Here is a 16,302-nt window from a genome sequence, read left to right on the forward strand (position 1 = left end):
AACATTGACTCGTTTTTCTTTTTTTTTTTGCGTTGTCACGTTGAGAGTTCTACTTCTGAAACAGAGGCGTTTTGGTTCTGTCTCTGATCCGCTAATTCGCCCCGCTCTTTCCTCCCGGTAACCATGACGACGGGATCAACATGCAAATAGCGTGATGAGAGGAGATGCAAATGTCGTTTCCGCCCGTGCGTTCACACACGCACACACACAGACAGTACACACACACACATACACACACACACGCACACAGACAGTACACACACACACACACACACACATCTCAGATAGGATGTGGTCAAACGTGAACGTGTCTTTGTCTCACCACTTCCCTTGTGCCACCAACAAACGAAACTAACTTCTAAAACCAAAATCTGAGTAAAGGCATAATACAGGATGCATTTCGGATGTAGATGTAGGGCAGGGGCCAGTAAGAAAAATCACACATTTTATACATATTGTTGTCCTCTCCCCTGACTATTTGATGCGTTTAATTTAATAGTTAAGTTTGTTTGAAGACAGATTATTCATTTATTTCTAATGGTTGGCTAAGCTAACCGTTTCTCACAGTTCATTCTAGCATTTATTAAAATGTAAAATATAAAATAAACAACCAATTACATTTTAAAGTAAAGACTAGCCAAATGTTTTTTTTTTTTAAAGATAATTTAATTTTATTACTTTATTTAAAAAAAAAAAAAAAAAGTTACGCCTCTACAGTAGGGTTAGCATTAGCATTGAGACACAACACGTCCTTTCATAAACATACATCTCCTTTAGGGAAGTATTCTCCAGTTTTGTAAAGACTTTAACATGTTGTCATCCACCACAACTCGCCGTTCACTGTCTGATCTTATATTTATTCATTTTAGACTGACAGAGATCACCCCAGAGAGATAGAATTAAACAGGAAGTACTGATGCTAACACTGAGCTAGCCAAGTGCTGTTGTGCACAGAGCATGGCACGTTTTGTTTCATGTGGAAAGGCAAAGCAGATATAAATATTAATCATGCAATAGGCGCCCACTGCAGTTGTGATTATTCAAAACAATTCAGACTGTGGGTCATACATAGGTTTAAAAATTACATGTAACCATTTTTCAACAATAAAAACACAAACAAGATATTCAAATCGACTGCTTCGTGGAATGCCACAATGAAGGGGCGGGGCTTATCAGTTCTGCACATGAAGTCACTGGACCTGTTTCTATTGTCAAGCCGTTTTACATCAATATTGCAGTTTACGATGAACAAAATGTAAAAACGTTATCTAAATCCATTAGAGTTTAATACTAAATGCCCTCAAAATAGCATAATATGTCTTCTTTAAATATAATAAACACTAAGCTACACACCAACACACTGTTTTATGGCTTACGGTGCTGTTTCAAGTGGGCACATGCACATTTATGTTAATATATGCAAGATTCCTTTCCTCCACATATGGCCTTCCAGAACAGAGTGGGAGTGAATGTGTTTAACGTGAGCCTGTTTCCTGCTCCGTTCAGCTTATTCTTTTACACAGGGAGAAGACTCTCAGGTGCTGGTTTCGCTGTCCGTGAACGGAGACTAAAATGGCGTGTGGTAATTTGTTTAAAAATTGAGAACTTGTTTTGTGTCTGTGAAACAAGCAACAGAAGAGCATGGAAAAATAAATAATAAGGATTATGGCTGTGTGCATTCACTGCTTTTCCGCCTTAGGTTAATATTGCCACTCCCAGTAAGAAATAACAAATGAATGAATAAAAGACTGTAGCCATATTTACACTAAAATAAAGAATAACATTAAACACAGTTAGACACATGGCTGCATACTGAGGCTTATATAGAACATACATTTACTAAGTCTGCAAGATTAATTGCAATCAAATGTGACTGAACGCAATTAGCAAATCGCAATGACTGCCATTTTTTATTTTTTTTAGTACCATACTCTACTTCACAAACAACAAAACATCCAGTCTTATTCTTTATACAAATGGCTAACCCTGTGGTTTAGATCTGCACAAACATGTTCTGAAATGATTGTTTAATTGGTTTGTCAGTTCAACCTTTTTGTCCATTCCCCTGAACTCGTTTAAAATGGAGACATCGAACAGAATTCAAAGATTAAAACATAAATCACACATCTAATCACAATACTGCAGCCCTGGTGCTCACCTCTTGTCACCTTGGGTCACGCTACAGTTACACTAAATTAACAGACTCGTGACATAAAGCATTCATTGACGGTTGCTTCCTGCTGCAGGTGGAGTGTGGCTCTTCCTGTGACACTCTCACGAGCCAGAGGCCGACGCCCCCTGCGAGGACAAGAGGACAAGAAGACACTTAATTGTAGGGCTGACAGACGACCGCCCACTCCCACAGGCATTCTTCACCATGGGCAGTTTACAGTCTCCAATTCACCAACTGTAACTAGTCTGTGGGCAGAGGAAGTGACCTGCAGAGCCCCAAGCAAGCGTGACAGACAATGACATGCTCAATGTGTGGCAGCGTCAAAACTACATCATGGATGGAGGTTTTATTCTATTATATTAATAACGTAAGCAAAGAGGCAACTAATGGCCTAAGAGATGAAACAAAAGAACAATAAAAATAAAATAAATAGAAATAAAGCATGATAAAGTGCATGGGGGTGTTTGTGTTTTACCATATCAACACATCTCAGTGGTTTAGTTTTGTACATCCTCTAATTGACACAGCTTCATTAAGGCTTGGAACATACATTAAATAAAAAGTACTACTTTTGGTTATCTGGGCCAATTTAGCAGGAAAACAAAAAAATGGTTTGACCCCAAAGCAGGACATGTATGTATTTGTATTATACTAAAGCATGTGCATCCCATTTGAACTTTTAGGCAGAGCCGATGTGAACGATAAATAAGATTATATTTCATTTCTTCCAAAACTCTCGTTGCGTATCCCCTTAGGGCAGTGGAGAGGGTTAGTACGAAAGTAAAGATTTCCACTAGTACCATTAGATCCAAAATCAGGTCGATAACAGGACGATTTCAGGTCCAAATTAGGGCTAAACCAGATCTTAAAAGAATACACCATTACCACTGTAATCTAACTTACTCAAGGAAGAGCAATTTGAAGAAGAAAAAAGCACTCTAAATGAAAACACTGCAACCACCAAAAGAAGAGCCTACCACAGTTTGAGAAACACTGTCCCTGGCGGTCCCTGCACCACAATTTGGGAACCACCGATTTTTCAGATTTAGCCCTGAAATGTGTTCAACGAAGGCCCTGAAATACAAGGCACATCATGTCTTCATGTGCTTGACTCGAGGTTATTATTGTAAATTCCCAGTTCCTCTTGTTCCACTTCAAAGACAATAAACCATTTATTCTGATTCTGATCTCCGGGGTTAAATAATAATTCAGTATGTTATAGTTTATAACCCTAACACTGGCTTCAAAGACGAGTCCCATATTTTAAAACACAGGCTATACTTTGGCAGCATCTATAACTGTGAGCTGCTCATAATCACTTCATTATGCGTGATCCAGAGGCAGCGCGTGACCCGCTCGCCTCTTGTTCCATTGATGTTTGCGGGTTTGTTTTATGAATGAACGGCAGAAAAGGGGACGAGAAGGGGGACGGGGACCTGCGCGCCCCGGGATTGGCTCCGCGCGCTTGACGTCACCTCCGCCGTGACGCGACGCACCCATTCATAAAACTGCAAGGAAAAAAAGAGAAAGAAACAATCAGGAGGAGACAGAGAGGGGAGGAGAGAGAAAGAGAGAGAGAAAGAGAGACAACGAGGGAGAGATGCGCCGCGTTTAAACCGTGAAGACAGACGCACTGACGCCGCTGCCCGAACCGTCCACGCACTATTTTTCTCCCCGACGACGCGCAAATGGAGGAGATGTGCGAGATGGAGTGTCCGCTGCTCAAGAGGCTCCTGAAGGACGACGCGGGGGCCAAGAAGGTGCTGGTGCTGGACTGCCGCTCGTTCCTCGCCTTCAGCGCGGGCCACATCCGCGGCGCCGTCAACGCGCGCTGCAACACGATCGTGCGCCGCAGGGCCAAGGGGTCCGCGCTGAGCCTGGACCAGGTGCTGGCCGGGGACGACGAGGTGCGCGCCCGGCTCCGCTCCGGGATGTACTCGGCGGCGGTGCTGTACGACGAGCGGACGCCGGACCTGGACGCGGTGAAGGAGGACAGCACGGTGACGCTCGTGTTCAACGCGCTGTGCCGGGACTCCGCGGGGACGCTCGTCTACCTGCTCAAAGGTGAGAAACCACCCGCCCGCGCGCGCGTGACGAGGGGCCGCGGGGCCGTGGGGGCCGCGGCGGGACTGGCAGAGAGCGTTATGTGATGGTTTCATTGCGGCACCAAGCGACACTGTTCTCCCGTTAAAGCTCCTGCATGTTATTATTATAGTATATTATTTATTTTTTTGTATTTTCTTGTTTTTAATACGCGTATGGCCCTTTAAATAGTATTGATTAATTTGTAAATGCATACAAAATTGTTCTTCATCTGGCTTGACTTTAAAAATAATAAAACAAAAATAATAAGAATTTATCAAAATTTAATAAATTGTTATAATACATTCTTAATGAAAGTAAATCATCTTCAATATGATGTTTCCCTTTTGATGAAGCTGCCTGAAAATGGGCTACAAATTGGAATGATCTGAAACCACCAAGACAAACTATTACATCATGTACATTTAAAATACAAGACAACAACACAAGTACTCAAAATGGTATTGTATTGCATTGTTAGTACATAAAGACGTCATATAATCCGTTCGCATCCTGCAAATAGAGAGAGATTTTGCGGTAGACAATTGAAAAACATGATAATCTACAGTCTATATATAAAATTGGCACAACAAAGCCCTGCACAGAGTCTTTGCATTATCCAATCCGCATCCAGACATCCATTTATAGCATCCATTTGACTCTGTTCTTCCACAACGCTCGGCTGTTGTAATGTTTTTGGTCTCACACGCCCTACTCGCACTCTCACCGGCCAATAGCAGCCTGAGCAGGGGATGAGGTAATGCTGATGCACTTTGGGTATCAATCAAACACCCATCTAACACTAAAGCTGCAGAAATAAAGCTTTTGTACGCGGCGCAATGAAACGAGATGACTGTCAAGGTTGTTATGGTCGATAGGAGGTGTTGTTTTGGTGGTGCAATGTAGTGACGCAGTTGTTATGAATCGTGGTGCTGGGTGTATTGCTAGCTTTTGGATGGCGTTGAAGAATTATGTAGTCTTATAGTGTTAAATCAGGGTTGGATTGGGCAAAATGGCGATTTAATGTTGCGTTAAGGCTGCGTTCACATTCGTTTAGTCCTGGTTTAGTCCTGGTTTAGTCCTGGTTTAGTCCTGGTTTAGTCCTGGTTTTGATGTACGTGTAAGTGTGAATGCAGCCTTAACAGAATGGAGGACTAAACTGGACTAGACCAGGACTAGAACAGGACCAAACCATGTCTACATCAGGACTAAAACGTGCTTAACAACAAGTGAGAACGCACCAGATTTATCAAATGAGATCAGGCTCGACATTTGAACTAGACTTCGAATTTGTGTATTTCTGATTTGAACTGATAATGACAATCTAGAATGAGAAAATGAGCCACAGATATAAAAACACAAAGGAAAGAGACCAAATGAAAAAAACGAATGACGACATCGTTCGAAAGCAGGTCAGAGTTCATCCGTTTGTGAGAAAATCCTGATCTTGTGAGCCCGGGTGGCTCTTCTATAGGAGTGTTTTGGCTAAGCCGCCGTGATGAGAGAGGAGACTCTAATCTAACACGGTTGTCGTTGTGGTCTGTGTTGCAGGTGGCTACGACAGGTTCTTCACAGAGTACTCCGAGTACTGCGTGGCGACCAAATCCTTACAGTCCTTCACCAGTCAGTCTAGTGTGGACTCGGGCTGTTCGTCGTGTGGGACGCCGCAACACGACCAGGTGAGACGCTAAACACGCCCTATTAGCGAAATGTCTGATCTGTCATCGTGCGAGAGGGTAAATAAGGGTACACTTTATTATAGACTAAAGAGGGAACGATGCACAAAGGATTCAGGCTTTGTAGCTACTTAATTAATACCCTTAAACCTAACCTTAACCCCTGAGTTAAGTCAGGCTGAATCATTTGTTCATCATGAATTAAATCTTTGTTCAAGGTTAATTAAGGTTTTTGATGATAGGTTACGTTTTTTATAAATTGATATCGTCAATGAAGGCTTTCTTTATTAAAGCGCGATATCACCGTGAATCTTTCATCCAATTCATGGGTTTCAGGCAAATGATTTCTTCCTGATTAGAAGCATTTCCTCATTTTAAAAGATATAAAATTTGATTTGACCACAGAGGAACGCCATCGCGCCAAATCCTTCAAATCGGAAGGAAATCCATGTGCCGTAAACCCATGAATACAGATAGATAGCGAAGAGTAGATCCACACACTACAATATTTGAATTCATATTATTTTTTTCCAATTGTGCGTATTGTTATTTCACATTATTGCTGTTATTTTTCGTTCAATAATCTCGTGTTTGCCGGGAAGTCTCATGTTGTGTACCGCCCGTAAAGTCAATAGTAGTGACGTTACTGCAAACCCATCCAACTGATTTACGACATTAAATAATCAATAACATATACATTTTTTATTAGCTGCAGAATAAATCATCCCTGTCCTGATAGACACACGAAACGAGCTGCTCAGTGTAACAGTGTAAAGATTTAACGTCCTCGTGCTCTGGTTCAGGCCACACTTGTGTTTGCTCTGTAAACACATGAGCACGTACAGTCTGTAATGTGTTTGTCCAGAGCTGTTGGGCCGGTTTTAAATATGGGCCATTCATGCATTAAACACGTGCATTTAAATGAGTTCCTCCTGTTAGCCCGGGGTCAGTGCTTAGCGTGGCCACTTCCTGTGACCTTGTTGACCTTGTATCGTTGGTCATCTACCGCTGGAGCCAGGCGTTTTGTTCTGCTTTGACGTCACAATCCGGTCTCTGTGTGTCTGTGAGGGAACTGACTATCTTTGATTTATATGTCACTAACCATTATAAGAAAATATTCAAAATGACAAACAAATTATTGTAAAAAACAATGTTATTAATTAGGACCGAAATATAGCTCTGATTTATATACCCAAGACAAAATTAACACTATAGATGTTTTGGTAACACTTTCAAATAACTACACCTTAATTAGCCTTAATAACACATGAACAAAGGCTTAATTCATAATGAACAAATGGTTTATTAAGACAGATTCAGATTTAGTAATAACTTACTCTAACCCTTTTATAAGTAGTTACTAAGTCCGAATCATTTTCACTAAGCTACTTGTTCATTAGTAATTAAGTCTTTATTCATGTGTTATTAAGTAGTGTAGTTATTATAAAGTGTTACCGATTGTTTAGAAATGTTACAATAACTACTTTTTCTTGCTCATAGTGTTACGGACACTGTAACACTCACACAATCTTTATTTACTTTGATCTACTAGCTCACTTATACTGCTGATAATACTTCTACCAGTTGTTATTATTGTTAGTTACAAATACTTCTTTGTGGCATTGAAGTAGAATGATTATTTTGCTAGTTCAAAGTGTTCTAGGACAATCAGTTCAAATCAATACAAACGAGTAAAAGATACTAGTTAAAGTACTGAACCCCAGTCTGTTACGGCCAATAGAGCTGATCAAATAGTGTCTGTTGTTTTCCTGCTGTCTCTCTGCTCCTTCCTCCTCCTTTTCCTCCTCCTTCCTCCTCCTCCTTCCTCCTCCTCCTCCTCCTCCCTCCTCCTCCTCCTCCTTCCTCCTCCTCCTCCTTCCTCCTCCTCCTCCTCCTCCTCCTCCTCCTCCTCCTCCTCCTCCTCCTCCTCCTCCTTCATCCTTCTTCCTCCTCCCTCCTCCCTCCTCCTCCTCCTCCTCCTCCTCCTCCTCCTCCTTCCTCCTCCTCCTCCTCCTCCTCCTCCTCCTCCTCCTCCTTCATCCCTCCTTCCTCCTCCTCCTCCTCCTCCTTCCTCCTCCTCCTCCTCCTCCTCCTCCTCCTCCTCCTCCTCCTCCTCCTCCTCCTTCATCCTTCTTCCTCCTCCCTCCTCCCTCCTCCTCCTCCTCCTCCTCCTCCTCCTCCTCCTCCTCCTCCTTCATCCCTCCTTCCTCCTCCTCCTCCTCCCTCCTCCTCCTCCTTCCTCCTCCTCCTCCTTCCTCCTCCTCCTTCCTCCTCCTCCTCCTCCCTCCTCCTCCTCCTCCTTCCTCCTCCTCCTCCTCTCTCCTCCTCCTCACATTACATCTCTTAGCTCCATCGATCTCTTCCTGACGCTGTGTTAGTGGGACGCTCGTCAGAGGCAGTGACATAAACGCACTAAGGCCTCGTCAATAAGTCTCTCTGCCGGTTTAGACCCGGGACCTCCAGCCGAGGGCCCCCAGCCGAGGGCCCCGGGCGCGACACCCAAACACCAAACACCGCCACTCACATCACCGCCGACTGCAAAGTGTTATATCATTTTCGACAATGATAAGTGACCAACATGGAACTGTATATGCTTTTAGTGAAACACATGGTATAGTTTGGAACGCAATTTCACTTGTCATTCATTACAATTACAACTAAATTATTCCAATTTCTGATTCCACAAGTTTTACTGAAGTTAACTCTCTACTCCATCTAGTGGCATGAAATGATGTAGCGAGCCTCTGTAGCTCTAAAGTTGTGGTACCTCATGTCTTTTCTTGTAAATTAAAAAAAAACTTAATGTAAAATAATGTAAAAGCAGCACTTGGTCACAAAATCTGACTGTTGCGTCAAAATAAATAAGCTATTTTGTCGTTTGCAAACCCGGAAGAAAGAGCTGTAAGCAGATTTGTTCGTTGTTTGCTTCACATGACCATCAGAAAAAACAAACAAACTGTTCTTTAGCCATGCACACGATGTGAAAACGGGTTTGTGAGCGCTAAGAACAAGTCAGACAGATTTAAACACAAACCTCCTCCTCCTCTTCACGCTTTGACAATCAGACAATGCAACTCGATCTTGCGTTCTACCTCGGGGAACTATTGAAGAACCGTCATTAAACCATCTGCTGCTTGTGTGTCCAGGGCGGCCCGGTGGAGATCCTCCCCTTCCTGTACCTCGGCAGCGCCCTTCACGCCTCAAAGAAAGAAGTCCTGGACGCCAACGGAATCTCGGCCCTGCTCAACGTGTCGGCCGACTGTCCCAACCACTTCGAGGGGACCTACCAGTACAAGTGTATCCCCGTGCAGGACAACCACAAGGAGGACATCAGCTGCTGGTTCCTGGAGGCCATAGAGTTCATAGGTCAGTGGAGAGAACTAGGACACACGTAGCTCTATTGACACGCGGTTATGGAGATGTTTCCTTCCGACTGGTCTAAATCTGTCTCATGCATGTTGTTGTTTTAGTAGGTCATATCGTTATTAGGTCAGATGGAGCGTGGCCGTGTGGACTGATGTCATAGAAGGGGTTTTGTTATTCCGTAGTGGATCTTATAGGAGTTTATGTTTGAAAATACATCGAAATCAGTGTGAAGGATAATGATTTGAACTTGTTCCATTGGCAACGTTGTAGAAACTGGCAATGTTTAAATAGATGGCAATTTAAATGACATAAAATAAAGCTGCAGTCGTTTGAACTAATTTATTTTGAAAAGATGGGTAAATATATTAAGTAAAATGTGACAATAAACAATTTAGCCATTGAATTCAGAGTGGAAAATGTACAGAGCAAGGCATTAGCAATCGATCCAAGAGAGTGAATCTAATCTAATCTGAACTTCGACTGTTGAATTTTAAGAGAAATGCAGAGAAAATGTGTACGGCAAAATTCAGCGGTAAAAAACGATTCAGAGTTAGAAATTCACCATTAAAATTCAATATAACATTCTAATATAGTATACACCGACTGCAGTGTACGTTGTGCTGTTTAACGGCTTTTAGAAATCAAAATCAGTTCCAGTCCCACAAAAACCGTCATTTTCCTCCACAAATCCGCCGCTGTCACAAAACATTATGGATTATTTAGTCGCGGTAATCCATGTCAGTGCTGAATGTTGCCACTCGCCAAGGCAGTGACACAACGGGTTTAAAGCAGAAAGAGAGGGTTTTCATACGAGGGCCATGTGCAGAGGCATAGTGTGTATGTGTGTGTGTGTGTGTGTGGGACTGGCTCTGACTCATCCACTGTTACTGGGCGAACAGACGTGGCGTACCTGAAATGCAGCGTAGCGTAGCAGGAGGAGGATGAGAGAATCAAAAGGATCGAATGGCGGCGTAAACTTGCATTTTTTATTTTGTTGTTGTTGTTATTGTGAGAATTGTCCTACGTATTGACCCCATGACATTTATTGAAATAAGATGCGGTCTCTATGTGATTAAAAATAGATAAACAATACAGTGTTTGACCTTTTGCACGCCTGGTTAGCTCGAGCAATCGCCTGTAGTAAAGAGTAAAGGGTTTTTGTGGCTCAGAGATGTGAAGTGTAGCCTCATTGTCCAGGAAGGCGATCTGGCCTAAATGCAAAAACGTTCATGCAAATATTGTATTTGTGGCCGGCCCAGAAAAAAAACGATTGGCATTAGCAAGAGCACTCGTCCTTGTTATTAGCTGCCTCTGCCTATATATTCACAACAAACAAACCGTCATGTTTTGTGCCATTTTAGCTACTTGGTCACTGTATCCAAGTCTCAAAAATAGGAACTTGCCGTTTATTCTGTTGAAAATGAGGATTAAAGTGCTTTGGGCTTCTGTTTTTTGAAAAGGTATGAATGATTATCGGATAAATGAATATGAAATGAACAAAACAAGTCAACTCTTGCCATCTCTATTTAGCTCTAATGTGACTTAGTGAAAATGAAATGCAATTAATCAGTGCAATGTGACTTAAATCCTCCCAATAAGTTCTTTATGTTCAGTCAGTTTAATTCCCTGCGGACGGCCGCTCATGCCACACAACGTTGTTAAACTAATCATGCCGACGGAGCTCATTGGGGGAATTGAATTAGTGAGAAAAAAAACGGACTATTGCTGGTGGAATGTAATGCATCGGCCTAAACGCAGGGAAAAGAGGGGGAGACGGACAGAACAGAGGAGGAAGTGTGTCGTGGCGTTGTGTGTCTTAAATGTGATTTGCTGTTTCGCTCACACGGAGCTGAGGGAGGCAGAGAGGGGGGAGGGATGGGGAGGAAGTGCGATAAGGACGGCATCGGTGCAGATTTGTACGAGCTATTTTAGACGTGATATGTGGAGATGTGTTTGACACGTCGGAATAGAGGTGTCAGCTGAGAATAGCAACACAATGTGCTTCGCGGTGTAAGCGTCTGGGTTTGAATGTTACAGCTCGCCCGGATGTGTTGGATCAAGATTTAGAACGACTCAAACGCAGTTAATAAAAAGACATTTTCTGTAGCTACGTAAAGAATGCACTGGATTTCCATCATGATAGAAGAGTGCTGCAGCAAAAAGAGAGATCTCCAGTTTTAACATTTGTCGTTAAGGGTTTTTCTTTTTGCTTCATCTTCTATCGTCATCTTTTTTTCCATTTTGAATGTTGTCGACTGTGATATCAGACCAGTTCTTAATCGTCAGTGCAATTTGTGTCATGCATTTTTGTGTGACTGAGTTCTTCCCTGTTGCCAGAACTATAAAAAAGAAATCCATCCATTGTGTCCGTGGCGGGGGTTTTGAGGCCCAAATACGTTGTTCCAAAATTGAGTGGGATGGTGTAACTATCTCGATACTATTAAATTTTATTTCAAAACTAATTATAAATGGCTTTTAGTAATGATTTCATGAACATAAACTTACAAAAATCAAATTTCTTCCCCCAAAGCCTGACTTTTTCCTGACAGAAAATGAAAGATTAGACACTTTTCTACTGTACATTTGCGTGCCTCGTTCTAACCTGTCGCCCCCCGTGTCCCCCCAGACTCCGTGCGAGACTCCAGCGGGCGCGTGCTGGTCCACTGCCAGGCCGGCATCTCCCGCTCGGCCACCATCTGCCTGGCCTACCTGATGAAGAGGAAGCGCGTGCGCCTGGACGAGGCCTTCGAGTTTGTGCGCCGGCGCCGCAGCATCATCTCCCCCAACTTCAGCTTCATGGGCCAGCTCCTGCAGTTCGAGTCCCAGGTCCTCGCCACCTCCTGCGCCGCCGAGGCCGCCGCCACCGCCAGCCCCCTGCTGGGCCCCAAGTCCGCCGCCAACACCTCTGCCACGGCCACGCCCACCTCGCCGTTCATCTTCAGCTTTCCCGTCTCGGTGGTCAACCCCGTCTACTTGCACCACAACCCGATCACGACGTCTCCCGGCTGCTGATGGACGGACAGACTTTTTAGCTCACAGCCGGGACAGTACGGACAAAGCTGAGCGCATGCGCCGGGCTGTGATTGGCTGAGGGCAGCTACATGCTTCCAAAACGGCGGGAGAGGTCGCGTCACGGTGCCTAACGGACAACCACAGACAGTAGAGGGGTCACAGACAGGGGTGTCCACTCTTACCCGAGCTTTTTAAGTTCTAATTCAAAAGTTGATCCTTGGCAGCTAGATTACTGCTACGAACAGAAGTAGATTTGTCATGTTTTGTCGTGAGGGATTTTATTTGCTGGACTCCACAAGTGCATTAGCGTCATAAGGTAGCTAAATAGCCTGCTAAATCCATCCCTTTTTGGCCGCATTCGTTTGTTCCTTCACACATTTACAGCACACAAACGAACCGAAATATTACCGTACTTACACACTTTTCTGTCGTTTTTCAACAACCTACACAAGTGTTGCAATTGTACACGAGCGACAGCCCGGTCCACTGTCCCTCGACTGTCTCTTCCGCACGCAAAGACTTTTCAAACGGTACACAGACCAGTCAAGGTCCCTTCCATTTCACAACACGGCAAACGAAACGATCTGGATTTTTTTGGTTATATTTTTAAACCTCTTTCACACACACACACATGCACGCACACACACACGCACACACACGCACACACACACACACACGCACGCACCAATCCTTCATTCATGACGACCACATGAATAAGCTCAGTATGAGGACGGGGCCTGTTCTGTTGCCTCTGAGACGACAGGAGATGGACACAGGAAGGAAGGAGGCATCTGAAGCGCCCTCAGCCCACTCCTTTCCTCTCTCTCTCTCCGTTGGGGGGAGAAAGGAGGGGCAAAGGAGTGATGGAGAGCAGTGACAGGTGCTCTGCTGGCTTCCTGTCGTCCTCTTCACACACACACACACACACACCTTCCCTCCTTTCATGTTCTTTTCATCCTTTTTTTTTTTTTTTAAAGCTTCCTCTTTTTTCTCTCCGCTCTCATCTTTTCTCCCTCTCATCCCCCGAATAGCGGATGAATTAATCATACAAGACGCCAAAAAAAGGCCACAAGCCGAGCGACGATGAGAGAAAGTCCAGATAGAAGCGCCCAAATCATGCTTAAAGATCAGAAACAGACATGAAGGACTACACGTGGGTGGTTACGTTTAATCTTACGCCATTTCCTCCAAACACACAGGATATATATACATTTTTTTCTTTCTGCACAAGTGGCTTTTTTTTTTTATCTGACAAATTGCTTAGGGGATTGTGAGGAGTCAGTGGCCTCGGTTGTGCACTACCACTGGTTTTCTGAGAGGTTCGGTGCCTTTGTTCTCGAAGGTAAAACATGGATTCGAAGCTCCTTGGGTTGACTTTAGAGACACAGGCCAGCGCGCGCGGACGTCCACGTCTCTAATCTGACGGGTAATCTGTCCCGGCCCGCACAAATGTGACCGTTTTACCCCTGACATCATGGCACACGATTACTCAGGCCACATCGCATCTCCCACAGCAGTGAAATAACGGACTCCGAATGGCACTTGTCTTTCCGTTACACTTTGGACTATAATGCAATACTGGCCGCGGGTACAGGCGGGCAGGACGCTGCACCCACCACGCTGTTTGCACTGGCCGTCCCATCACCAAAGTCCACCCATGGGTCAAACATCCACAAACACGTTACAAAGAAGCTCCACCGCTGTGTGTCGTTGTGAGACGCTCGTCGGCACCTCCCTGTAGCACTTTGAAGTGATGCAATATTGTATTTATAATTTATGATTGATTTGCACATCACGGTGACGGTGGGCTGACGAGATGTGATGGAGTAATGAACTTTTAATGGGGAGGAAGAAAAAGACAAAAAGACAAGAGACAGAGAAGAGAGAGCCAATCAGTGGTAAAAAACGCAATACTAAATGTCTTGGGTTTGTCCGTGTGCGTCTGTGAGTCCGTCCACCTGACCCGTCTCTGTCCGGTCAGTTCTGTTCCACGTCTTGGCAATATCAGCTCTCCACTGGGACTTTCAGAGACTCTCCCCTCAGTTTTATTGTGAATGAATGATCTGTGCATTTATTTATTACCAAGAATACAATGTTGAATAAAAAAATGTTCTAAATGAAAACTATCTGTGTAAATGGTGTTTTTATAATGCAATAAACAACAATAACAACAACAACAACACATTTAGGCCATTTAACAATTTGCGTAAAATGTTTTTACCGTATTTTCCGGACTATAAGTCATTAAGACTTTTTTCATAGTTTTGGCCGGGGTGCGACTTATACTTATATATATATTTATATATTTATACTTATATATACTTATACTTATACTCCGGAGTGACTTATATGTGATATTTGGCTCGAGCATACTTTGTTCTTGCCAGGTTTCTTCTTCTTCTTCTTCTTGCATGGTCATTTTGCCACAACTCTGGCATTTTTGACCCCCTGAACATTGATGAATGTCACACATAGGGTCATAGGTCACACATGGGGACATAGGTCACACATGGGGACATAGGTCACACATGGGGACATAGGTCACACATGGGACATAGACGCGATCAGCTCGGCCTGAACTCCAATAAAATGGAGGTTGCGTGAACGCCCGTCACAACAGTGCCGACTAGTTCAAAAAAGAAAAACATGAAACGCTTCATCTTTGGCTTAGGCACATGAGACTTGGGACAGTGATAGAGCTCCTTTGACCTCTGACCTTTGGCGAGTAAAACACACCTGGCAGCATCGCTCTATGATAAACAGGAAGTCAGCCATGTTGAATCAAAGTGGCATCGCCAAGCTTGACTTTTTTTTTTCAAACTCGTACTTGTCCTAGGTTTTTCGTCCAGACGAGCTCAAAACAACACTTTTTGCATCTAAAGACATTGAAATTAATAATAGTAATAGTAACACGCCCTTAAAAAAGGCTTAATTTCCTGTTTTTCACGTCACGCCCAATGGAATTGATCTACGGAGCTCATATTACACTCACTAATGCGTTTTTATGGTCTGTTTGGAAATAATTAATACCATGTAACAAATTTACTCTATAGCGCCCCCTACCCATTGTGTGAAAACTCAACATTGTCTGATTTGTTCGAAACTCATGGATTATATTCTCCTCGAGACGCCATGAAAAAAAGATATTGAAGATATTGTGTATTTTCACAATTGGCCAGCAGAGGCGCAATGAATGCCTTCACTTCCTCTTCCTCTTTTATTTTGATGGAACAGTTCCTCTCCTGCCGCGGTCTTAGCGTTAGCGTTAGCATCAGCATTAGCGGCGGGTCTCTGTTGCTAGGTGACGGGGGTACAGGGAGGAGGGGCTTTAAAGAATAAAGTCTAAAGAATAAAGTCTAAAGAATGAAGTCTAAGAGAATGCAGTGTCGGGGCAATCGCGATCAAAACACGGTCTCGCTGGAAGGCGGTTGCGCGGGTGGCGAGAGCCATCATCGCCTCTACCGCGGCTTTAATATTTGTTATTGTTATTTTCACACTTGCAACCGCATTTCATACTCCAGTGCAACTTATGTATGTTTTTTTCTTCTCTATTATGCATTTTTTGCATGCTGGTTTGACTTATACTCTGGTGTGACTTATAGTCCGGAAAATACGGTAATAGGGAAATAGTTGACTAATGCGTTTTAACATCAGTGTAGATTATTTTCCTTGTATTCCATTCCAGTTTTCTCATGTCGCTTTAATGTAGATTTATACTGACGCCTCTGATGTTGTCAAGTGTCTTTCATTCAGCCTCAAAGGTACGCGAGTGGCGCCCTCCAGTGGACATTTGTAGAAAGCACATGTCTGATTATTCTGCTTCGGTAATAAAACCGTATTCGTCTTTGTTTAATCAGATTGTGAATGTTTTAAGTTGCACACAGACTCTGCCCTGCTATGCTCTTACTTACGGTTATTCAAACACTTAAGAAATGGTTCATGATGTGCACAGGAAGTGGACAGTCTTCAAGATAGTGCAAGTGTTTTTCGTTT

At 43.5% G+C, this 16,302-nt stretch overlaps 1 protein-coding gene across 1 annotated transcript; it reads left to right on the plus strand.

Annotated features, from left to right (window-relative positions):
- Window positions 1–3,779: 3,779 nt before the first annotated feature.
- Window positions 3,780–14,150, plus strand: dusp4 (dual specificity phosphatase 4). Its single transcript, XM_072455242.1, has 4 exons — window positions 3,780–4,237; window positions 5,807–5,934; window positions 9,078–9,297; window positions 11,924–14,150. The coding sequence occupies exons 1-4, from the start codon at window positions 3,862–3,864 to the stop codon at window positions 12,307–12,309; spliced, it is 1,110 nt and encodes a 369-aa protein (XP_072311343.1). The 5' UTR covers window positions 3,780–3,861; the 3' UTR covers window positions 12,310–14,150.
- The last annotated feature ends 2,152 nt before the right edge of the window (window positions 14,151–16,302 follow it).

The sequence above is a fragment of the Eucyclogobius newberryi genome, unplaced genomic scaffold, assembly GCF_026437365.1.
Source record: "Eucyclogobius newberryi isolate DKJ021-1_F unplaced genomic scaffold, fEucNew1.0.hap1 SCAF_2, whole genome shotgun sequence".
Taxonomy (NCBI): domain Eukaryota; kingdom Metazoa; phylum Chordata; class Actinopteri; order Gobiiformes; family Gobiidae; genus Eucyclogobius; species Eucyclogobius newberryi.